The 26,215-nt window shown below is 45.5% G+C and overlaps 1 protein-coding gene across 1 annotated transcript; it reads left to right on the top strand.

Moving 5' to 3' along the window:
• The first annotated feature begins 331 nt into the window (after positions 1-331).
• On the top strand, positions 332-12,254 carry LOC144767591 (uncharacterized). Its single transcript, XM_078651003.1, is given in 3 exon segments — positions 332-1,517; positions 1,520-1,744; positions 9,836-12,254. Coding segments are annotated over 3 exon segments (2,331 nt in total). The 3' UTR covers positions 10,756-12,254.
• Positions 12,255-26,215: the final 13,961 nt, after the last annotated feature.

Raw genomic sequence — 26,215 nt, forward strand, 5'->3', positions numbered from 1 at the left:
GGGAGTCCTCTCTGGCAGGGCAGAGCGGACCTGCATGAAATCTCACTATATCACGTAAGGGCAGCACTGAGCGGGTTTAGATATGTAGCAGGGTAACTCCTGATGTCCTCGAGGACAGCCTCACCTTGAGCAGGGTAGATCCTCTCCAGCTCTTGAGACAATTTAGTTCTTTCCAGCCATTAGCTGGACTGAATACTTTTTATTTAAAACTTAAACAACATGTGGTGAGACAGGAAGGAGTATTTTGACCTAATTGTCCTGTGATAATGTGTTGTCTTTTCTATTTTCTTCCCTTCACAGATACTTGAGGAGTGAACTTCAGAATTTCACAATGGAGAAAAGGCAGGATCCAAGGCAAAAGGGAGAAGTGCAGTGTTCACCTGAACCCCTGAGAGCCGCACTCCTTTCTTCTTGTATCCATAATGTGTCATCTTCAAGCTCCCAAAATGATGCTCAGAGGGACTGTGAGATGGAACCGCTATCGGGGAACTTGCCTAACATCATCCTTTTATCTTTGCTAGAGCAGTTGGAAGCCAAACTGGACAAATTGCAGAATACCTTAGAGGACGTGCCGTCAAGAGTCGCTGGGCTGATGGAGCAAATCTGGATAGCAAAGGGTCTGGATTACCTTGAAAATGGGTGTGTGTCTTTGGAGATGGCCAGTCCTGTGGTGGTTAGAGATTGTCATCTCAGCAGGTCCCCTCCGATCAATGTTTCAGTCGAGGCCAAGGAGGTGAACCCATGCCTTCAATCTACATCTTCACCTGGTCATGATCCACAGCTGAATCAGTGTCTTCATCCTACGTCTCCTCATGGGCATGAACCAAAGCAGAGCCAGTGCCTCCAACCTCTGTCTCCTCGTGGGCATGAACCAAAGCAGAGCCAGTGCCCCCAACCTCTGTCTCCTCATGGGCATGAACCAAAGCAGAGCCAGTGCCCTCAACCTCTGTGTTCTCATGGGCATGAACCAAAGCAGAGCCAGTGCCCCCAACCTCTGTCTCCGGCTGGCCCTGGACCACGGCAGGACGGTACTGTCTCCAGGTGCCCTCCTCCAGATATTCAAGTCATCCCAGTTGAGCCAAGCCTTCGTCTTCTACCAGTGTTTGATGATGGGCAGGAACCACAGCAGGACCAGTGCATACAACTAGTTTTCCCAGTTGAACACGAACAAGAGGAGCACGTGAAGAAGGAACCATTGTATGCAGATAGTTGGGACCCACAACAGAACGTCTGCCTGCAGCCACTGCTTCACGAGGGACATGAGCTACAGCAAATCCACTGCACACAACCAGTGCTCGAGGGAACAAGTGAACTCCTAAAGCAAGAGTTGTTGTGGTTTGAGGGTGAGGGTCAACGGCAAAACCTCTGCAGACAACCAGCATTTCAAGAGGACCAGAGTCTGCAGCACAACACATGCCTGCAGGTTCTTTCGGATGCACATGAATTGCATCAGAACTGCAAGACCGAACCAATGCACCTTGAGACACTCAGTCCAGATCGCGGCTATAAGCTAGAACACCGAGTCCTGAGGACTACAATCAGAACTACAAGCAAGAACCACTGCACCCTGAGAACCAAGATGAGAACTCTGACCTACAACTGACATGTGCTGATGCGCAGGGCCCATCTGGAGCCTCATCATTCCTGCCACAGAATGCTACTGATACTGATGGAGCTATCGCTAGAGACCCACTGGATCGAGGAAATACAGACGCAGATGGATTGCTGCTCAAAGTCATCCCAGGTATTTGGTTCGTATTGAATTAACATCCAGAATGGCGAGTAACTTGTACACTTGATGGAATGTAACATAAAATATCTCCAAAGTGGATGTTTCCAGATTTTTAGTAAGACCTGCCGGGGGCCAAATCTGAGTTTTGTGGAGTGGTATCTTTGTGGGGGCCTTAAGTACACCAGAAGCGGTTATGTACCTAGTATCGCCTTTATTTTCCCAAAGGAGTTTCTCCTTCCCGTTCAGTGATAGGCTAAGAATTGGGACTCTGCACATGAAAAATGACCTGAATTCTGGTCTGTGCATGAGACACCGCATTCCAGGCTCAGGAACTCTGAGGAATTATGTAGCAGAATCTGTGATTTCAATGCAAGCACCGCGATACTCACCAATCCCCTAAGTGTGAGGTGAAAGTGTGGTGTTATTCACCGAGAGTAACATTGCCTTTTTTGTTGCTAGTGCAAACTAAAGCACTTTAGAGATGGGACTGGGTCTTTGTGATGTTCAAATGTTCAGAATATAAGAGGATTTCTGGGTCAGTCAGGGTCTGACGCTTAGAAGGGGAGGAAGGCAGTGTGAAGAGGACAAGTGATCTGTAAGTCAGGTCTGTAGTGGTGGAATGGGTAGGGTAAGACCCGCGGCACCCCAGAGCCTTCGATAAGAAGTGGTCGTTTTTCTGAAGTGTGTAGGTACATGTACATAGAACTGGGGGGCCTGCAGGTCAGAGAGGGCTGGCTGTATTATAACATACTACATCATGTAGAACAACGTACAAGGTCAAGGGAGGTTCAAGATTATGTGTGGTCTGTAGGGTTAGGTGCACAGTACAAGGTGGTCTGAATATCAATCGGTTAGTTGTATTACCGTATACAGGATTGGGTGGTATATTTTCTCCTGTTTATTTTATCTAATATGGGCCCTATTATAAGGCCTCAGTTGTGTCTCCATAATGTCTCCTGTTACATTTCCCTCAATTTTTTCTCCCTCTAAGTCAGCAATATCAGCAATTACAGAAACTCTGCTGGAGGGTGGGTGAAGTAAATGGTGATTGCTCTGAGATATGTGGAATTACTGTGGAGATGTGGCATCTGATTCCCCCAGTAATTCCAGTGTACTATGATCGCATAAGGACCAAATCATGCACATTTCTGCCTCTCTGCACAAAATGGTGTAATGCAGTGTGTTGCAATAAGCTGAAAGCATAGCCCTTGCAGTATCTTCCACTTTGATACCGGCATGAAAAATCCTGATTGACCAATCTTTTCATCCTCTGTGCTTGGCCATTACTCTGTGGGTGATGACGACTAGCACATTTATCTTGAAACCGGTTCCATCCAAATACTGCTTTATTTCCCTCAAGATAAATTGTTCACCATTATCCGATACCAATTCACAGAAAACCCTCACTTCCATGTACAAATCATACTTTCAACCAATTTGACATGTACTCCACAAGCACAATGGTAAATTTCTGATGCACAGGAGCATCTGAAACAGACCTAAAAAATCATTACATTCATTGCCGCGCTCTCTGTCAGGAAAACCCACTTCTGTCATAAGCAGAACTCTGTATATCATCCTTTTATCATTTTGCAAACACCTGGTAACGCTCTCTAATGAGTTTTTCCACATCCCTCTCCATGTCAGGCCACCAGTATTGTATTGTCAGTCGTTTGCTGCTAGATATCACACCTGAATGTCCTTCACGGCTCACCTCTGACAGAATGAACTTGGCTATCGGTCTTCAGTTCACACAACAAATCGTTTTTCTTTTGGCTATTCTTTCCTCAATAAAATAGAATCTTCATCCAATGTCTTTCTCTACTTTTACACACACACACACACATACACACATACACTCACTCACTCACTCACTCTCTCACACTCACACTCACACTCACACTCACACACACACTCACACTCACACTCTCTCTCTACCCGACCAACAAAGACTTGCTGCAGTACATTCCACATCTTCGCAGTCATTCTCTTTGTTCTCATGTTCCGCATCTTCCTGCCCTCAGGGCAGTCGGGGCAAGCAATCAGTATTTTTGTTCCTCTCTCCTGCAGTGTGTTCAACCTCAAAATGATGTTTCAAAAGTTTCAAACTTAACCTCACCAACCTGGGAGTAGCCTGCTGGTCTTCACATTATTACCATTCAAAAAAGGTTGATTATCAGTTCATATTCTGAACTTGGTCCCACATAAGGATGACTTAGCCAGGTTATTTATAGATTTATTTCTGATCTAATGAGTGAATTTTCGGTTGAGATCAGTTTTTGTCTGTCTCTGGATTAATCTTTTAGACATTTCCCTACTTCCGCCCCACAGCAGGGAAAGGTCATCTATATCCCCGATCCAAATCAGCGCATGGTATGTCATGTTTTCATTTCGTGATGTCCAGACCACCTGTTATGTGCCCGGGTTAGGCCCATGTATCAAAGTGGCTCATTTAGTACATTGTCCAATGTTTTACAGTACCATTTCTGCTGTGACCTTTTGCACATATTTGCATGCATGACAATGTTGGATTTGTTTCTCTAAAACTATTTTGTTTACACATCTAACTTCGCACAACATTATCACGATGCCTCTAACACCATGTACAAGGCCTCTTGACGCACTATGTACAAATGTCATCTCTATCTTCATTCACGGAGTGACAGGGCTATCTACATATCTATAACATTGTCTAATCTATACGTACATCACAAGATGCTTTCTATTATAAATAATGAGCATCCCAATAGATTAGTAGAGGTGGCGCTACAGCTGACACCGAGGGTCCGTGCAGGCTAAGACTTCACTATGCAGCGGTTTGGCATCTCCGTGGGGGGTGTTCAGTTTGTAACCAATTTGTGGTCTGCATTCTCTCCTGTCATGTCCCTTAGTGGGGATTCTTGGCTGCACACCCACACACACTCTAGGTACACGCAGAGTAGGGAGTGCGTAGTAGGAGTACGCCGTGGCTAGGGCGACTGCCTCCGGAATCTGGGGATCACGGTTCGATCCCAGGGACCAGCGGCAGATTAGCCCAGCACCATGTGATTCTGGGCAATAGCTTGCTTAATCTTCCCGACGGCCCCCAGCACCTAGGGACCCTTACGGGTGATTGTGCACTTTACAAATGTGGATTATATTATATTGCTGCCTTGCTTATATGCCTGCATATATACACTGTTTTAGCACCATGGTAGAACTATATCTACTATTTACGTGCTTGTAATCACTTTCAGCTGCTTTTGTCTACTGATTATTGCAGCTTATGTATTCTATACAAGAATAACGTTGGTTCAATAAATATATTGAAAACGTCCCACTGTGTATTCTCTGTATATTTCTCTGAGAGCAAGTAAGCTTGAGTGACTGGGCGAAAGGTTCTGTTCTGTTTCCACGATCCCGGAGGGGTCAGGGTCGTCACGTTCAGTGGTTGCCAGAAACCATTCGCTTCCTGGTAAGGTTAGGGAGTCTTATGTTGGCACTGTGAGCTAGCTGGTCTCTAGGCCAACTCATCCTGCGGAGGTGCCCGGAGCCAGTCTAGGCACTAATCCCAAGTTTATGTTGTCCAACAAACGTGCAGGTCCTACGGATTAGTGGGAACTACACGACACACCTGTTCCTTTCACCAGACCACAAATACATTTGCAGAGCTTGGAGAGCAGGTGCCCATTGCTGTCCCTGAGTTTTGTCTGTAATATCTATCTTTAAATATGAAAATATTGTTATTTTGTTGTTTTGTTATTTTGGCAAAAGTCATGGTCCCAAGCATCCATGTATAGTCATATGGAGATATTGGTCTATTGCAAAAAGCATTTTCGTAGGCTCTTAGACCTTGCGTGTGTTGTACACATAATTAGCAAGATCACATCCTAGGTAATTGTCAAATATGATTGTCTCCTGTGTTTATCTTTCGTGGAAAATTCTCTCTATCTATACAATATGATGGGAGGCTCTCCACAAGAATCAGCAATAAATGGTTTTAGTTTATTGCTATGTTTTCCAGTAAACTATTGTTGGTGGGCACTATACGCCCCCCTTGTGCTTGCATACATTTGTTAGAAGGTAAAAGCATGGTGGTACAGTGGAGGGTAGTGTTTTACATAAATGAAAATGTTGCCATTCCCATTTCACAACAATCCGTATTTAATAATTATTGAAAAGCCTTTTGTTCATAATTGCAAACAATCATTAAAACCACATTCTTGCCCCTTATTGTATGACATTGGTACTTATGTTGTCATTACATAATGTGTTAATGGCCTCCCTTTGTCCATTACTCAAGTTGGGTCTGATTCTTCCCTTCTTGTAAATGTAAATGTAAATGTATTTCGATTTATATAGCGCACGTTTCACCCAGGGGTCTCAAGGCGCTTGCTTAGGGAACCCGTCCTGGTATTCCCCTGTGAGAGATACCCCGGCAGGGTATTCACAAGGTGAAAGCCAGGCATCCCGCCGCGAGGGGCCGTAGTGGAGATTAAGCAAGCTATTGCCCAGAGTCGCAGAGTGTGACCCCGTGAGTCGAGTAGGCACCGGAGCGAGAATTGTCGAGTCCGTGGAATTTTTGAGCCCGAGACCCGCCGAGGCGGGGAAACGAACCCTGGTCCACGGCTGATCTCAGCTTCCGGGTCTGCCGCCTCTAACCACTGAGCCACACTTCTCCACTGCCTCTTCTTGCATTGACTAGTGAACAATTTATTTGAACAAGTCTTTGGCGACCAAGTCACTAAAGACATCCAGATTATCATGAGGCAAGGAGGAGTTATATGTAGCTTGCTTTTTGAAGCGAGTTAGGCTTCCCTGATCTATCTGTGCCTCCTTTCCCAGCAATGCTTCTCGCTCTTTCGTTGCACATATATTTCCATTATCCAGACCAGCCAATGTCATGAAGTATCAGCGTCTCTTGAACACAAGTCATGTTTTCTGTATTGGGCTCCCTATTCTCATGTTCATTGGCTTGGGTCTGATTTTATGTTGATATCTTAGAAACGGAAATATGTCAATTCTACATGAACTGTAATCTAAGTCCCTACTGGGGCAGGAATATAAGTCAAGGTTCTGCATATTTAGTTCATCCTTTGTCAGTTAATGTTGTAATGAGTTAATAATGGAGAATTAATTCATATCTCGCCTTGCTCTATCACCTTTCTCTTCCTATGGGGTGAGTTATCTTTTTGTCTTCCATTTGCTCTTTCCTGTCTTTCTCTTCCTTTGTTTGTGCCTCTTGCTTTTGTTTTTCCTTTTTTATGATATTCCATTGTCCGTCCTTGTCTCAGTATCCCGTACTCAGCGAAAAAAGTGGCAAGTAGTTTTTTTTCCTAGGTAGTTGCTAGCAGAGTCGTCTGAGTCACCTTCTGAGCTTGATTCCTCTGTCAAAAGTTCATGTCGTCTTTGTGTCAATGGAATTTTGACTGCTCTCCTTACTTATTCGTATCATCTTACAAAGTTTAAGACTCTTCCAGAACAGTAGTAAAATTTCGTCTTTTGTAGCTATTACCTCTTTCTTATCACTTGTTCATCATTCTCGTTGTACTTAAGTTCAGCGCTTATTTTCAAGTGCAACACATGTGAGGTTGGAGAACTCCATCGGACTGCAGACTTAGAACTGTATAAAAAAAAACAAGTTAGCAGGCCTTCTCCATCTATGAACTCATGATCTGGAACAACATCCCTGTATCCATCAGGACCGCCCCAACATTGCTCCCGTTTAGGAAAGAGTTGAGGAGTCCCTTCTTTAAAAATAATTTATGCTCATCTTTGGCCCTAGCTTTAGGCTAGGTTTGCAGTATAGAAATAACATATACATACATACATAAAGAAGCTGGCCTAGCCTACACTAACGTTTGAATACTTTTGAAAAAACTCTTGTGAAAATGTTCATGGGAGAGTTGAGAATGGTTATCCCACCAGAGCACCCCTGGCATCCAGTTAAGATTTTAATGTTGTCTTATCAAGAGTAACAAGTCCACCTTTTAAGCCACTACATCACTGCAAGCCTTAATGTAGACAGTTGTCTACCTAGTAGCAGACACTTCCTCAAACAGTTGGCAAACTTCACGCCCCATAAGTAGATGAACTGTTCCTGCAAATTTACAAAGACAAAGTTAAATATGCATCCAGTGTTAAACATGCACTCATGCTCTACATTATCAGAATTGAAAATGTATGAAAAATAAGAAGTTTTTTTACCGGCACAATTTGGCATATGGTTTTCTACTCGGAGACTAGTTGTGGGCGGAATTTGTGTAGTTTGTTACACAAAACTCAGCAAAAAAATGTCCGTGAGCACGCAGAAATCTGCAAACACGCGGCGTTGCTTCTTCTGCCCTTTCACAATGCTTATATCCTGTTTGCGAACGCTGATTGCGTGGTCGGGGGGAAATAGCTCACGAACACACATTTTGAAAGCGTGAACAAGCAAAAAATACTGCGAAGCCACGGATCGCGGAAGTTTTGGCAATCCCACGTTCTCCACGGAACGCAAAATTACCCAATTCCACAAATTCCGCAAATGGAACTGAATTTCCCGCCCAGGCCTAGTGGAGACACCACATAGAAATACTATAGGCTGAGTCCACGTGTGATAAACATGCAACCTTGGCTTTTCTACCCAACATAGCTCTAGTAGATATTTGTAAAGCAGAAACATGTGGTTCTGTGCATCCTTTCACAAAATATTTCTCTGGTGACATCAATGCAAGGAAGAAGCCCAGAAGTGCTTAATTGTTCTAAGCATATTAGGTGGAGAAGTGTGGCTCACCGGTTAGAGGCGGCAGACCCAGAAGCAGAGGTCGGCCTGAGACCAGGGTTCAATTCCCGATGTGGCAGGGTACGGGACCAATGTAAGCGGGCTCGATAAATCTCGCCTCGGTGCCTCTCTAACCATGGGTCCCACGCTGCAACTCTGGGCAATAGCTTGCTGAATCTCCACAACGGCCCCCTCGCTGCCGGGGATGCCTGGCTTCACCTTGGGGATGCCCAATAGGGACCATCTCACAGGGAAAGCCAGGACGGGTTCCCCAGTGGTCCACAGCACCAAGAAACCCCAGGGTGAACGTGCGCTCTACAAATACATACTAACATAACATAACATAATATTAGTAACTGAATTAGCAATTCTTTCCTTTCAATCAATCAATCAATCAGCGGTTTATAGATCGCGCTACTCACCCGCGAGGGTCTCAAGGTGCTGAAGGTGGGGGGGGGGGAGAGAGCAGCTCCGGGTCAGTCGAAAAGCCAGGTCTTGAGGTCCTTCCTGAACGTGATGAGGGTTGGGGAGCGTCTGATGTTGACCGAGAGCTCGTTCCCAGATTTGGCTGCGATGTAGGAGAAGGCTCTCCTGCCGGTTCTGTTTCTGCGGATGCCGGGGACCTCTGCCAGGACGAGGACAGTGGAGCAGAGGTTCTTCTTGGGTACGTGGAGACATACTCGGTCGTTGAGGTATGTGGGTCTAATGTTGTTGAGGGGTTTGTAGGCATGGGTGAGGAGTATGAAGGTGATCCTCTTTTCGACGGGGAGACAGTGGAGGCTTCGTAGGTGTTGGGTCATATGTTCGTGGTGAGGAGTCCCTAGAATGAGCCTGGCTGCGGCGTTCTGGACTTTACCGATTCTTTTAAGTTATGGCATAACCTGTGATGTGCCACAGCTTGCTGCAAATGGAAAATGTTACTCACTTGCATGTTGCAGGCTCACATGCATCACCCACTTGCTGTATGGTTGGAAAATATATAGGTTGCTCAGATTAAGCAGTTTATTTTTTTTATTTTACCCATATAAGCAGTTGTACTCCGATGGAGAAACCAACACAATGATTTTAATTGGAGTCTGCACGCTGATGCATTATGCCTTTCTGGTATGGGATTACGAGTCGTTCTCCAGATCAAATCTCAATCTTTAATTTTTTTTTTTTTTAGTAGTCAGAACCTTACCCATGAGAGATCACCACATGTGAACTGTAGTACTACAAGCAACAAATGATTGTTTACAGGTAGTAACATTTTCCTTCCTTCCTAGATATTACTGTAAACCTTTCTCATATTATAACCGTGCATTTCTTTCAAGAAATATTTCCCATGTATAATTTTCAGTCTTTATTTCATTCTGCAGCACAGCAGTCGCAGACAGAAAGCATGAACGGGAAAGATAAGCTTAAAGCATCTGGAAGAAGGAAGAATTTTGCTTATAAAATGAATGAAAGAAAACACCAAGGAATACAGAGGAGGGAGAATTTTAACAATAAAACACTACTTGCAAAGCAGAAAAGAATAAGCACCAGCCTAAGAGCTTATGCCTGTGCTGAGTGTAAGAAGACATTTACTGGAAAGACTCATCTTTTACTGCATGAACAAACACACACAGATCGGTATCCCTACACTGAGCATGAAATGAGGTTTGCTGATAAAGCAACACATGAAAAAACTCACAGTGGAGAGCGGCCCTTTCACTGCAATATCTGTGAGAAAAGTTTTACTCAGAAGGGAAATCTTCTAAAACATCAAAGAATACACACAGGAGAGAGACCTTATCACTGCACTGTGTGTTCCAAGAGTTTTTCTCGGAAGGAGACCCTTGTACGGCATCAAAGCGTGCACACAGGAGAGAGGCCTTATCACTGCACTGTGTGTTCCAAACCCTTTTCTCAGAAGACAAACCTTGTACTACATCAAAGAACTCACACAGGAGAGAGGCCTTATCACTGCACAGTGTGTTCCAAGTGCTTTGCTCATCAGACATACCTTATGCTGCATCAAAGAACTCACACAGGAGAGCGGCCTTATCACTGCACTGTGTGTGAGAAGAGGTTTTTTCGGAAGGCGACACTTGTACGGCATCAAAGCGTACACACAGGAGAGAGGCCTTATCACTGCACTGTGTGTAGCAAGAGCTTTGATCTTAAGGCAGCCCTTGTACGCCATCAAGTCACACACACAGGACAGAGACTTTATCACTGCACTGTGTGTAGCAAGAGCTTTTATCTTAAGGCATGCCTTGTACGCCATCAAAGAACACACAGGCAAGGGCCATGACGCTGCACAGGATATGGAAACTGCTGTAAACAAAAGGTGGTGCTCAGCAACCTCAAGTAACACATACAAGATGGAAGCCTTCTCCAAGCACTGCCAAAAAACCTTCATTTAGAAAAAGAAATGTGATCTTTTACATCATCTAAGAATCTACAGCTGAAGTTAGACCTCCTATGACATCTAACGATCCTTCCGGGCTGAGGTCCTCCCTTTCCTCTGATGTCAGAAGAGCTTTGAGTTAAAGGACAAACTCCAACGTTCGCAGCGTCTCCAAACAGAATGTCCCTTCACCAAGCAACGAACTTCACAGAGGCTGCTTCACTGCGATTAAACCTGTCAGACTCTCATGAAATGTGTGCAGTGTTGAAGACATGTTACCAACTGTGGATCATAAACTATCCTGATAGACATAACTTCTAAGATTCAACAAAAAATTATTGAAAGACCTGAGCACATGGGAAAAAGAAACTAGAAGAAAAAGGAATCAAAAACCACTTGAGGACAAAAAACATAAACTCCTTTCATCACTAAAGCGGGAACATCTACTCGCTATCAGTATCTTCAGACCGGCTGTGTAAATATTCTGAACAACCCATCCAGGCTGAGAGATCAAAAGAGGATTCATGGCTGTCCAGATTGTAACAACTTACAAAGGTGGCACCAACCATATCATTCTACAGTTTCAATTGCCGAGACCGTTATACAATTCACAATGTTTTGAGATGGTTTATTCTGGTCAGAATTTTCTTTTTTTTGATAATCAATTTTATTATCATTTTTAAAAACAAACAAAGACAGCATACATCTTACACAGTAAAGCCAATTCCATCTCCAACAGACAGTAAAAATCCCCACTGTGTGGGTAGGAGTATTTATGCAAGCCACCCAAGCTGGAAGCAGCACCCCGTTACACGGGAGAGCCAAAGCTGGCAATTTAAAACAGTAGGTTCAGCCATTTGCCCCAAACCCTATGGAACCTCGCGGGACAACCATGTGTCTCAAAGAGGGGTTCCTCCTGGGCCGCGCCCCAATCCACTCCCCGGCGCCACTTTCGCAGGGTAGGGGCTGGGCCCAGGCCACTGCAATATCTCATTTAGCCACAGCGACCGCCGTTCCCTGAAAATGTTTGTCTGCTCTAGAGCCGTCCAAACCATCAAATACACCCAGGAGAAGACTTAAGGGATCGTGTGGAACCTGCCAACCCAAGGTCTGTGTGAGCTCAGATTCCACCTCGGACCAGAATGGGTCAAGGCCTGGGCAAAGCAAACCATATGGTAGAAGTCGGCCGGAGTTTGGCCGCTATTCTGATGAGAATTAAATACCCAAAAACTAACTTTCACATACATTACTAAACAAAGCATATTGTCAGATAAAGACACTGTAAGGAGTATTTCATCGCATGCTGTGATGTGTTTTGTGAGGTCAGTTGTGTCCTGTTCTAGTGTGAGGCGTGAGATTGACAACCAGACAAAGGACACTGCCGCAGTGAGCTGTTTGCCAAGAATGACTTATTTTATGCAATAAAACTTTGCTAATAAACCAATCTGCCTGCCTGTTTCATGTGGCGATGAGGCGGGCGATACTTCAAACTTATCAGTACGTTTAGTGTCTGTTTTCTATCTTGGTGATTAGTCTGTCACGGAAGAGGGTGGGGAGGATGTTTCCAAAGACAAGACAACTTTTGAAGTTTAATAGTGTAATTGCTTTGGGAACACCTTTGTCCCTTGGACCTTTTCCTTCACTGAGAGTATTGATTGGCTTAAAATAGTCCGATTACTCTGGACCCTGTGCCATCTGTGAGTGCACAAGGCTTGCCTCTAAACTATTATATGGAAGCAACAGCACTAGTATAAGAAGTCTTGAATCATCCTGGTGAATGTTGTGTGTCCCCCACAAGATCAATACATAGTCATCAGTGACCATGAAGCAAGGGACAGACAGATGCCTGGCGTGAGGCTGCTCTGGGATCACTCAGACACCAGTGCCCACGTTGCCATCCCTATCTCCGACAGTGTTTAACATATATGTCTCTCCTTGGGCCAGACTTATCAGGAGGCATGGATTTGCCCTGGTCTCATATTCTGATGATTCTCAGCTTGTTATTTCTATCTTCAATCAGCCTGAGGCCATAGCCGCCAGGTTTCATGCTTGTCTCACTGAGATCATGACCTGGATGAACCATAGCTTCCTGAAAATGAACACTGACAAAACGGAGGTGATAGAGTTTGGCCCTGGCTGGTGCCTGTGGAATGACTCCTAGTGGCCGGTTGAGGCCGGGGAATGCCCGTGTCCTGTCCCCAAGGTCAGGAACCTCGAAGTCATCTTCGATGACCAGTTTAATTTTTCTGCCCAGGTAAACAGTCTCACTTCCTCCTGCTTCTTTTTACTAAAAACCTTGAGAAAAATCTTCCCTTTTCTCTCACAAGAATTGCAAAAGACGGTGGTGGTGGCGCTCTTTCTGTCTAAACTGGACTATTGCAATGCCCTTTTTTTGGGCATTGATAAGACCCAGCTGAGAAAACTGTAGTCTCTACAGAACACTGCAGCAAGATTACTTCTAAACATTCCTAAAGGACAATCGACCTCGGCAGGAATTAAGTCACGGCACTGGCTTCCCATCCAGCAGCGGGTGGAATTTAAGGCCTTATGCCTGGTGCACAAAGCACTTTATGGTGGCGGTGCTGAGGATCTCCAAAAATTATTCCTACCTTATACCCCCCCAAGTGCCCTTAGATCTGCTAATTTGGGCCTTATCCAGATTGCTAAGATCAGACGGGCAAGATGGGACAGGCAGGACTTTATCAAGTTGTGCATCAAAGTTATGGAACGAAATGCCTATGGCTATGACATTTCAATCTAATCAGCAGGTCTTTAGGAAGGACTTGAAAACATGGCTGTTCACTTCCACATAGTCCCCCGGTAACACAGGCCATACTTCCTTTCTACATACACTAGCGCCAAGACGCCACGGCAATCTAGCGCTTTATAAACATATATCCTATCCTATCCTATTTTGGGCAAGCGCTGCAGCTTGCTGTGGCTGGTAGCAAGCCCTGGATCTGCAGTGACGTGTGGATCTCTAGGAATGAACTAAATAGCAATGGTGGCATGTATGTGTGTGCAATGATGAGACGCCCTGGGTGCTAAGTGGATGATGAGACTAGGAATTGGGGGCCTCAGCTGAAGCTGTGATACTGGATTATTGTCAAGAGCAAGCCAGCGGGTCACAAGATTGTTACAGCTACGTTGGCACATTTACGGCATTTCAGCCAGACATAAAACTTTATTCTGCTTACATAGGCTCTGAAAGTACAAGTTACTAGCATATTAGACTCAAAATTCATTTACTAAAACACAGTGATTTTTTGGCGACAGATGTTTGTCCCTCTCAGTAACATCAGTGCGAACAGCACCACGCACAGTGCAAGAGGGCGCTGCATCTTTCCGCCGCTTGAATAGAAGTTCTACTAGAGCATCAGCTTCCTAACCGTGAATGGAAGGTTTCTCAACATGAGTGCTGGATTTTCCTTGCTCACGCTCTTCAATTTAACGTTGGTGAGCACAAGCAAGGAAATGTTTTTCTGAACTCCGAATGCTCTGCGGAGTGCGAAAAACCACAAACTCTACGAACGGAGCGGAGTTCACCGCCCAGACCTAATGTTTATGTATCTGTATATAAGTGTTGAGAGAAATTTTATTTGAGCTATCACGTCAAGAATTACAAATTTTATTAAGCACATATTGGTGGGAATAACGCTTCTTTTTCTATTACTGAATTTGCACAGCAACCAATCAACAGTACACTTAAAAACTACATTTCCCATGATGTCAGTAACCACAGTCCACAAATCACTGCCCATTATGCTCAGGTATGGCCAGCACCATCTTACTGCCTCGTCTTTGAGTATGCTCAGTTTCAAACAGTTCAACCACAATATCCGGGTCCTAGGTGGGATTACCTTCTTTGTCTAACCTGGAACACTGCAATAGTTGTATAAACGTCACTCAGCTGAAGAGCTGTAAAGCTCCAACTTGAAGTCTGTTACCTTGTCTAGTATCCAGGTGTCTTGAGACAACATGTTCCAGTTGTTAAAGAAATATCTCACTTTTCCCCCCACCCAAATGTTATTTGACATGGAATGATCTATACCCTGAAAAAAAGGCATGGAGGGAGGTCTCGCTCTGGGTGGTCCCCCCTTAATTGAATTATTGTAGTCCTTCTCAGTGGTAAGGGCATCAGGGGCCGAGTACCCTAGTACTTGACACCTACTCTCTGTAGACAAATAGTTTTGCTCTTGCAAACTCTGGCCTCATTACAAGAGGCCTGCCCAGCTGGAGCGTCACTTTTTTTTAAAGCTCGTGTGGTGCAGGCCTCTGAATCATATCAAGGCGACACAAAACGCTTCATGGATATGGAGTAAGGCTAGGCAGCGCAAAGCGCTGCATTGGCTTACTCTGCATCAAGGAGGTGTTCCATGGGTGTTACTGTGGGTTTTCCCACGTGTAGGAGAGTAGGGTCTGCAATCCTATGATCACCCAGATTTTTGCTTTTTGCTTCACTGGTTTACGACTTTCCCTGGCTGTGGGCCTGCTAATCAGACCCACAGCCTAGCTGTTCTCTCTATTCCAAATTGTACCCAGGTACTGAATTGGCACTGGGCCCTCTCTGAGTCCCTGTACCCAGGGCTGAGGTGCACCCAGAAGTCTCCCAGGGGCTGCAGCATGTATTATGCCACCCCTGAGCTGACTAACTAAACAGACACAACTGGCTGCTTGACAGCTGGGAGCAAGGTGGTGTAATCACCCTTTTGCTTTAGATATAGTCTACCTATATCTAAACCTAAAATGGGCACACAGATCTCCTATCAGTCACTCCTATGGCAGGCCTTAACAATCCTGGAGGCAGAGTGCTTGGAATCGTGTGAGATAGTGCTCTGGCATGAGCTGAGCCTATCTGTGGCCTTCGGGATCTATCCCTTAGCCGGTTCCATGATAGCGTCAGACCATATACTCTTAAGTGCCTTATAATCCTTGCGGTCATGGTAACTTTAGTCTGACATTATCTAAACATGTCGTGTAAGGTGTCATACGCTTTGGAATATTACCCCCTCGCCAGTTCTGGCGACGGGGGTAGCATTCCACCCCTCTAGAGGGAGAAGACATGTTGGTAGCTGTAACCCCGGTTAAAGTTAACTCAAGCCTCAGCTCCACAAAATGGATGCTGCCACCGAGACACAAGTCTGCCCTCCTGCTGCTGGGAGTCCTTCCAGCAAACGGAGGCCTGGACAAAGGGTTTCCTGTCAGGGGCTGTGCCAGCACCATCCCAGACAGGACTTTGTGTATCCCAGGTAGGCAGGGCTTTAGAGGAAGGTGACTGCAAGCGGCACCCCGGTGCTCACTATGCATAGGCCGGCTCAAACCAGTTCTGGGGGCACACCAGCCCCTGAGCTGGGGAGAGACCGGACAAAGGAGAGGGGTGTAACCACCCCCCTCCTAGTCCCACCCATAGGGCAGGACTTAGTCGTTTGCCAGCCACTTTTCTCAGGATAAAGGTAGGAGCAGGCCCCCTTCCAAACTAGATCATCTTTGAATCCTGAAACTACTTTCCACGAAAGGAACTCAAGACTTCTTCCTAAGATTTCTCCCTTGTGACTAAGGAGTAGTCACCCTGCAGCAGCAGGCACCATCCAAGCTTCGCGGTTTGCTGTAAGTCTCTCCTCTGGATCAAGACTGCCCAGCTCGACGAGAACCGGCTTCCCTGGCACCTCTGACCTCTACCTGCATCATCAGCCCAGCTGAGATTCGTGGGTGTGACGAGACCTCGAGGGACCGGCCATCTTCAAGACTGCACGACGCTTGCCCAGCACGACCCCTGAGGGATCCTCGAGTAAGTGCTTTGGGGTTCGAGAAGCCCCAACCCTGAGCAGCTCCAGCACCGAAGTCCAGCCCCCTTGCATCCACGAGATCTGCGTGGGGCCCTTCTGCACTTTGCTGCTCACCGTGTTGTCCAGGTCACTTGCCCGTTGGCTAGTGGCCCTTCTGACGACGAACCACGACGACAACACCGCTGGTCTGGTTGCCCCAGACTGGCCCTAGCTCCCCTCCAACAGAGGAGCACCCCGGACCCTCCTGGTCCACTCCAGATGCCATTTTGAGTCCACCGCGTGGGCTTGCATTTGCCAAGAGTTGTTGCCCCAATCCTGGGTCCAGCGACGTCGACAGCAGACACCTTCGTGGGACAGCTCGCACCTCCATCCTGGTCGCCGACAACGCCTCCTGGTCCGAGAGACTGCAGAGCCCAGCGTCGCCCACTCACCTAGTCGAGGTGACTTCGCCCGGTGCCATCCTGGTGCCCACCTAATCACTGGCTAGTGATTCAGGACTTGGTCCCCTCTGCTTACAGGTATCCATCTTCATCGATCCAGGCTTGGATCACCACGAACTTCCTCACTGGTCGCCTGCCAGGAACTTCTTCTTTCAGGCTCCATAGACTGCAACGAGGATTCCCGAAGTATTTTCAGACCTATGCAGCCGCAGCCCCTGGGCTAGGTAACCTGAGCATTTCGGTGCTCCAGCATAGCCTAACTATCTAAGGGTCCAGATCCTTTTTCGTTTTCAGCCTATCTAGTCGGATTCGTCCGATATCTGTAACTTTGCATTTACTAGCCTCCATAGACTTTGTTCCGCATCCCGCGTGAGAGTGCACACTCTGCACCCTATCTCCCTAGACCTCCTGCTTGTAATCTAAAGGTTCAGTAGTCTAGTCCTAGCGATCCCAAAGCCTCTGAGAATAGTTACTTACCTGCTAGTAATTCGCATTCCACTTTTGTGGTATATGGTTTTTCGTGCCCCTCGGGCATTTGTGTAAATTGTGCGACTTAAAGTATTTTCTTAAGAGTTTTGTGTTGTGCTTAGCTCCCTGACTCATAAAGAGTTCTGGGTAGTACTGTTATAAATAAATATACTTTATTTTCATAACAACTTGTGTTGTGTCCTTTCACTTGGTGTTCAAGGGGTAAATGTGATGGTAAAACAGCTGGCTTAACACGCCCTCTAGAGTTTAGCCTAAAGACTGCTCGTGTCCATGCTACTAGGATAGCTGGTCTATCAGGTTGACTTACAACCAATCATCAATAAGGGTTGTTTGGACTGATACAAAGTGCTCACTAGAATAGTGAACATTATATATCAGGCCACCTTCTCACACCACGAAACACCCATTTATTTTGACACCGCCCCAGATTTAGACACTCAAGTAAACCTGGGGCAATGCCAAAACCTTACACCTTGAGGTACTGGGTTTTTCAGAACCGGCACTGATCCGGTAACCCAGCGGTGCCAGGGTACACCCAAGGACCTCGAGTTCTCCTGATTCAGACCACAGAAACTCAGAGTCTTCTAGGTGAAGTCAAAGATCGGTTTATTGGCTGCAACCAAGGTAACAAGTGTCCTAGAAGTACAACACACGGAAGTATGTTCTCAGGAGACTGCTTCTAATCACGAAGTCAGGCTTCTCTTTTTATACAAAATAATAAGCTTCAGGCAAACATTCCTAGATTTACAGGATACTATTCACGTATTTCGACCACAAATAAGTAACAGAGTTATGATGACAAGCTCACATTTCGTTTGTCTAATACATAATAAATTACTCGGCAAGGTCCGGTATTTCAATCAGATATCGGTGTTTCCCAAATAAAATGAGCACGTCCTCATCATAAAACAAGTAGGAAAAAAGGAGCGGGGCCAGGTGTGGGCAAGATTCGGCAGGGTGTATGTGTGATGAAAGGGTTTTATGGCCGGGTGCGCCTAGATGCTATCTTGACCGGCCACTGGGAGAGGAATTGACCAAACGGGTTGGCCTGGGGCGATGGTTTCAATCTGCCCAGGTCACGAAAAAGTCAATCAAGGAGTGCTTGTCCTTATGATATTGGATTAAGCCTATGTGAAGGGCAACATACAAAATGGCTGCCATATACAAAATGGAAGCCAAGGGTTCAGGGTACAAGTGACGATTTCGAGGTGAAAGCAACCTTTGAATGCGACGAAAATGCTTGTGCATAATGTACTCGCCATTCTCGGTCTTTTGATACTAAATTTGTCGTGATACGATGAAGTTTTATTCTTGTGTCTGAATGGTTACACAAGTTTGGATTTTCAGTACTACAAACCCTCCTTTTGCCCTTACATAGGCAACTTAACCTACTCTCATGCTAATCTGAGTCCAGGTCGATATTCCTAAAGTCATTGAGATGTTGCTGTAACATCATCCTAGTACTTAGCTCGTCTCTTGATACAGGTTTCCTTACACATGATGTGACACAAAGGCCACATATTGCAGGAGCACACTGCACACACAGACAGAACAGGAAAAGGATGGCTAAGACCATCCCAATGACCATCAGGATTTTCCATCCCCAGCTGGATATCAGTTCCCAGAACCACCCCATTAATGACCAATCTCCTTTATCCACATGAATAGATTCGGAAATCTTATGCAGTTTGCAGATGGCTTGGTACACTGTTGGAGCGTTATCTGGGATAAAAACGCAGCAGCTAGATTGGAAGTCTGAGACCCAAAAACATATGTTTCTGTACAGACACTTCTCCCTAACTGAGCTCTGGGATTCCTGCCAATACCTTGCAGACACAGGTGACCCTGATGGGGTACGATCCATATTGGGGATGATCCTTTAGCTTGCTGTCTCTCACTGAGAGTGGCTTCATATCCGGTCACGTTCCAATTTACATATGCAAGTATCTCATCATCAGGAGTATCTTCATAAGAAATTACTTCGTTAATCATGTCAACTATTCCTTTTACTAGGGCGCTAGTCTTGAGGTTGTCTTTTACAGAACGTAGGGGTTGGATTTCTCGTGCATATATGAACATCGTTCTGTATGCCCACACAGAGCCATTACGACTGAAAGGCAAAACTAGATAAGGGATACCTTTATCCGTAGTGTGAGGCATAAGACCACACACCCAACAGTTAGTTGTGTTCATCACTAGCTGGTGCTGGTGCAAGAGCTGAATGAAGGAGTTATTAATGAACTCTAATCTTCTATTGTATTCATGGCCAGGAAGGGGGTGGAAAGAATGAGAGGAAACAGTAGTAGGAGGTATGGGTGATGCAGTGGGTGCAAATGTTACACGAAAGGAGAATAAAGCGTAACTTATCAAAAATATCATCACACTGAATAACATACAAATGCACATTATGAAAAAACTTTTCTTTGTCATCGCATTGCATAACATGTTTTTACAGTTCGCTCGTTTGGCAGGTTTCTCCACATCAGGAAACTCCATCCTCTCTAGAGTGCTGCCCGCGGTGGGAGGTTGATTCTGCTAAAGGATGCTTCCGTCAGTCCAGGGCAACTCCCTTAGACCAACCAGAACTACCGACCTAACGTCGTTAGCTGCACCCAAAAGACTTTGTAGGCAACTGCGGCCCTAGCAGCGGAACCCGGATGGCGGTTCGAAAAACAAAAATGAGCAAGTTTCCTTCTGGTGGGAGAGCTGCACCTTAAAAATAGTACTTGGAGGGGAAAAAAATACTTTTTATTGGTCCATAGGTTTTTGCCTTAAAGTGAAAAAAGAAATTATTTTATTAGTTCGTATTTCTTGGTCTCAAATCGTATCTTCGTCTTCCCGGTACTGTGTTGTCCTGAAACAACAGTTCAGTCTCTGAAGTGTTCAATCGTTTTGACGGTGTCACACCTTCTTGAAGAATGTTCTCGTTTTCGCGCTCAGAGTTGGTTCCTTTCACTTGTGCATCACTGAAAGGTATGAAACGAGGCACCGTGTCAGTTTCTGCGTCGCCGACACCCTCCTGGACCCACTGGTCATATGGCAGAGGAAGAGGGATCCTCTTACAATGGACCCCGTGGATCCAGGCCTTTTTCCCTTCCACTCGAACCGCCGATCTGGTAGAGAGAAGGACGAGGTGAGGCCCTGTCCACCTGGGCTGGTCGTTTTTAGTCCTCTGGAAGTTCCGCATCAGCACCCAGGATCCAGGGTCAATGCTGTGTCCCGGAGTCTCCGAGACCGGAGGCAGGGTGTCGTTGACCTGTTGATGCAAAACACGCAATTTAGCCGTCAATTCATACAGATAGTCAAGTAGAACAGGGTGCTCAAGCTCGCTAAACTTTTTGGGCCTAGGCACTCCCCATATGTTGGCCGGGCGGCCGAAAATGATTTCATAGGGGCTGAGTTTCACTCGCGAATGCACAGTCATTCTGGTGGATAGGAGTGCTAAGGGTAGAGCGTCGGGCCATTTAAGACCTGTGCTCGCTTGAATTTTGGCCAATTTTAACTTAAGAGTGCCGTTGTAGCATTCTACTAATCCAGCTGATTGGGGGTGATTTGCAGCGTGGAACTTCTGTCTGATACCTAGTCCTTCACATACGTTCTTCATTACACGACCTATAAATTCACTCCCGTTGTCAGACCAGATCATTCTAGGCATTCCGAATCTAGGGAAGTACTCTTTCACAAGGGCTTTCGCTGTGGACAAGGCAGTATTGTCTTTTAGGGGTTATGCTTCTATCCATCTCGAGAAGGCACAAACGACAACGAGCACATATTTTAAACTGTTGCACCTTTCCATGTGGATGAAATCTAGCTACAAAACCTCGAACGGATACGTAGGAGGTGCAAAATGACCAGCTGGAGTTGGGGTTCCCCTACCAGGATTGTGTTGCAGACACACCATGCAATTCTTGACCACATTCTCTGCACACTTGGGAATCCCTGAATTCTGCCATACTGGAGCCAACAACTTGCAAATCCCTTTCACGCTGATATGAGCCATACCATGAGCCATTGTAACTACTGCAAGCACATACGCATCGGGTAACAACCATCTCTGATGTTCTGACAATTCAATCCAACAACCATTTGTATACATCCTACCCGTACTTTCTCTCCATATGCTCAACTCTTTCTCTGTAGCCTCAGCTTGGATAGATTTCACACTCTCCATAGTGTCTTCACACATGCCTATATCACCAACCCATCTTGCAGGTCCTGCAACATACATTCGGCTCATCACATTCTTTGGAGTTTCTTTAGCGGTTTCATCAGCGAACGCATTTCCACGACCAACATCATCAGTCACCTTCTTGTGAGCACTACATTTCACAATCGCTACTTGTAAGGGCAGGGTCAGTGACTCAAGGAGTTCATTCATCAACTGACCATGCTGAATCTTAGTTCCATGCGAAGTCAGAAATCCACGTTCTTTCCACAATCGTCCAAAACTATGAGCCACACCGAACGCATACTGGCTGTCGGTGTAGACAGTCACTCTCATTCCTCTTGACAACACACATGCTCTCGTGAATGCAATTAGCTCCGCTGCCTGAGCTGAATTATGTGGGATGCGTGTAGCTTCAACAATCGTGTGCAAAGTCGTGACAGCATATGCTGCAGTCGTATCGCCATTCGGAAGCTTGAAACATGAACCATCTACCCATAATGTACCATCACATTCATCAAGAGGAGTGTCGTAAAGATCGACTCTTCCTTTTGTCTCTTCTTCTGTTCTAAGAAAGCAATCATGTTGTTCCGAAGTGTCTGATTCTTCTCCGATTGGCAATAATGTGGCTAGGTTTAAAGTACTGCACCTTTTGATGTGCACATGACTTGCCAAGAGCGTTAACTCGTAACTTGATAGTCGAGCACTGGTTAAGTGCTGTGTCTTGGTTCTATTTAACAACGTGTCTACTGCATGTGGGACCATCACGATTAGTGTGTTATTCATTACTAGGCCAGCAGACTGTCGAATAGAAACAGCTGCTGCCGCTGTGGCTCTTAAACAACTAGGCAATGCTCTAGCCACTGGATCCAAAGTCGAGGAAAAGTAAGCTCATGGACGCTGTTTGTCCCCAAATAACTGAGTCAGGACTGACAATGCACAACCATCCTTCTCATGGATATACAATGTAACAGGCTTACTGTAGTTGGGGGTACCCAACACAGGAGCCGAACATAAGGCTGTGCGTAATTCAGAAAAACTGTTCTGACACTCTTCCGACCAAGGAATAGGGTTAGGTGTACCTTTACACGTTACTGCCACCAAAGGTTTGGCTAATAACGAAAAACTTGGGATCCACTGTCTACAGTATGATGTAATGCCCAAGAAAGCACGCACTTCTCTCTGTGTTTGTGATACACTCAATTTCGCTATTGCCTGAATTCTTTCTGGGGTCAGTTTCCTACCCTCCTTCAATAAGAGGTGACCTAAGTAGGCCACTTCTTGTCGGCAATATTGAAGCTTGGAAAGTGACACCTTGTGATGCAAAGCACACAGATGACGCAATAATGACAAAGTGGCATTCTTACATATTTTCTCAGTATCTGCAGCAATGAGTAAATCGTCAACGTACTGTACAAGAGTGGCACCTTCAGGTAAAACAATAGTATCAAGCTGTGTTTTCAGAGCTTGACTATATATTGATGGACTTTCACAGTAGCCCTGAGGAGCGCGTTTGAAGCGGAAACTGCGACCTCCTAAACTGAAGGAAAAAATATCCCTGCTTTCCTCAGCAATCGGGATGCGGAAGAAAGCATTCTTCAGGTCAATCACCGAAAACCAGGTGGCAGAAGCTGGAATCATAGTCAGTAATGTAGTGATGTCGGGGACAACTGGAAATTGTGGCACGACTATTTTGTTGACCTCTCTAAGATCAATCACGAATCTGTACACGGGTGGCTGAGTGGGGTCAGTTCTTTTTAAAACAGGCAGAACAGGACTATTGCAAACATTTCCTCTCGTTTCTTCAATCACATCTTTTGCAATTAGCTCGTAAACGATCGCTAGCAAGGCTTTTTCACCCTCACTGGAAATTCGGTATTGCGGAATTCGTGGCATTTTAACATTGGCTTTCAATGTTACAACATATGGTGGTATTTCTAAGAGTCCCACATCATTGGGACCAGCTGCCCAAAGTATGTCTGGAAGAAATGACAATTCTGTTGGGAGTTTATCTCTCGATAAGTACATTGGAGAAACCACTTTCTTACCCAGGGTAAGTTGTACTCCTGATGGAGAACAGTACAAAGTTGCATACAATCTTTTTAGCAAATCTAATCCTAGCAAATTTTCGCCACAACCTGTTGTCAGAATAAGGGGTGCTTCGAATTCGCAAGGACCAACAGAAAGAGACAGAGGGTCAGAAATCGGGTTCCTAACCGGGGCGCCAGAAAAACCTACAGAAACGTTCGTTTCGCCAGACAAAGGTGCGCCAGGGAGTTTGGAGTGCATAATAGAACTCTTTGTAGCACCAGTATCCAAGAGAAAAGGTTCTGACACACCTGATGTGATCACCTCAACGTATGGTCCACTCTGATCTACTGGAACTGAAACAACTCCCTCTCTTTGTCCATGGCTGTCCTAGCAATCATTACTCTCCCAATTCTCACTTTCTGTATAGTAATAATTTGTATAGTACTGAGCTGTCCTACCAGATGTGTTATTCTGCTGATCGAACTTATTCATAGAATTCTGTGGTGGAAGAGACTGCGCGTTCTGGGGGACGTTTCCACGTCCTCTACCTCTAGGTGCTTGCTGAACGCCTCTACCTCTTACGTTCGAAACACCATTCGCACGTTGTAACAAGATAGGACAACTATACTTAAAATGACCTTCCTCCTTGCAATATGAACACTGGTTGGGACCTATATTGACACGTGGCTGATTATACTCGACTCTTTGTGAGTTCCCTTGATACTGTTGAGGCTGCTGATAGTTATTCTGATAGGTGTTCTGACCACCGTTATTCTGGCCATTACCACCACCACGTGGCGGATAGGCTTGCTGCAATAAAACCTTAGTTTTTAATTCTTTCGTTTTCTTTTCTACTCTATCTTTCTCGTCTTTGTCTCTATTCTCGTAATATTGCGCGGTGGCTAATATCTGTGCTGAAGAGGAAACAGCCCAAGAACTCTCCGAATCATTTAACTTTTTACACAATTCTGGAAGCAGATTGTGCACGAACTTATCGACAAATAATCGCTGACCACCTTCTGTGGTCATGTCTTGGCCACTGTGATCGACAAACGTTTCTTCGAACCTGGTGAAGAAATCTGAGACCGTCTCGTCTTTCTTCTGCTTACATGCACATAACTTATCCCAATTCACACGTATTGCAGGCATTATCGTTTTCATGTAATCAACTATTTTACCAGGAAGTTCTGCTATTAAAGGCTCAGGTTTAGCACCACCAACTTGTCGGGCATCTACAGCAGCAATATTAGCCCCATGAATCACCTAATTCCTGATCATGATCTGAATGACGAATCTTACTCCATAAAGGCTGTGGAACAACGTTCCCAAATAACATATCGATACCCGCTAAATTCATTATACATGACCCAGCAGTCTGTGACAACTCTTTGTAATACCCTGCAGGTTTCTTACGCGGATCTGGTAATGTCTGTTTAAGTGCTAAAACTTCAGCTCTCTTCCATGGGACATGTACCCATACACGCTGAAAGTGTGGCGGAATAGGGGGTTCAACAGATGTGTTACCCTCCCTCCATTGCGGGGGAACTTCTCTCATGGGGTATTGTCGCGCCTTTTTCCTACTAGATGTACCAGGCTCAGACGATGACCCAGAACTATTCCCTTTATTCCGATATGATAACACTGTCTCAACTGCTTTTTCAACATCTGGACCTACAATCATACCCTCTCCAAACTTAAACCGTACACGACACAATTCCTGTGGGATGCGTTCTAAATCATTGTCTTCCAAATCCTCACAGAGGAAAACACACATTTGTTCAAAAACATATCTTTGCGTCGGTGCTTCCCATTGACGGAAGACTTCCATAACGCATTCTACATCATACTTTGCAGTATCCATAGCCCATTTACGCGCTAAACGATTCAATGAATCTCTCTCCTGATAGTCAGGCAGTTGACTTCGCAACTGTCTTCGTCCCATATTAGGGGTCGTTTTAGGCGACCGGAAAAGGGGTGAAGGAATGTTAGTGACAATGCTGGCCATTTTATGCCAAACGGAAGGTGAAAGTGAAGGAAGAACTGGTGGAGAAACAGTGTGAGATAATGTAGGGGCAGAAGCAATAGCAGATGGATCATTAGGAGAAGTAGAAGGTACGCTAGGCAAAGTCGTAGGAAACATAGGCGAAACAGGTAGGATTGGCGAGCCTTGAGGAGGTTGCACCATAGTAGTAGGAGCCAGCTGAAGAGTAGCTGGGTGTTGCTGTAGAGGATCATTAGGCACATGTTGCACAACTAAAGGTTGCGGAGGTGCTGTGGCACTTATCGCATAGGGGGGTGGTGAACTTAATAAATGCGACGTTAATGGGTCTATTTCACGTTCTTTGGCTGTCTCTTGCTGAAGAGACGGCAAAACTGGATAGCATTTATCTGTTGCCATTTTACGTTGCCTGTGCAACTGCTCACTCATCTGTACCTCTTCTTTGTCTTTAAAC

This window comes from Lissotriton helveticus, chromosome 1_1 (genome assembly GCF_964261635.1).
Source record: "Lissotriton helveticus chromosome 1_1, aLisHel1.1, whole genome shotgun sequence".
Taxonomy (NCBI): Eukaryota; Metazoa; Chordata; class Amphibia; order Caudata; family Salamandridae; genus Lissotriton; species Lissotriton helveticus.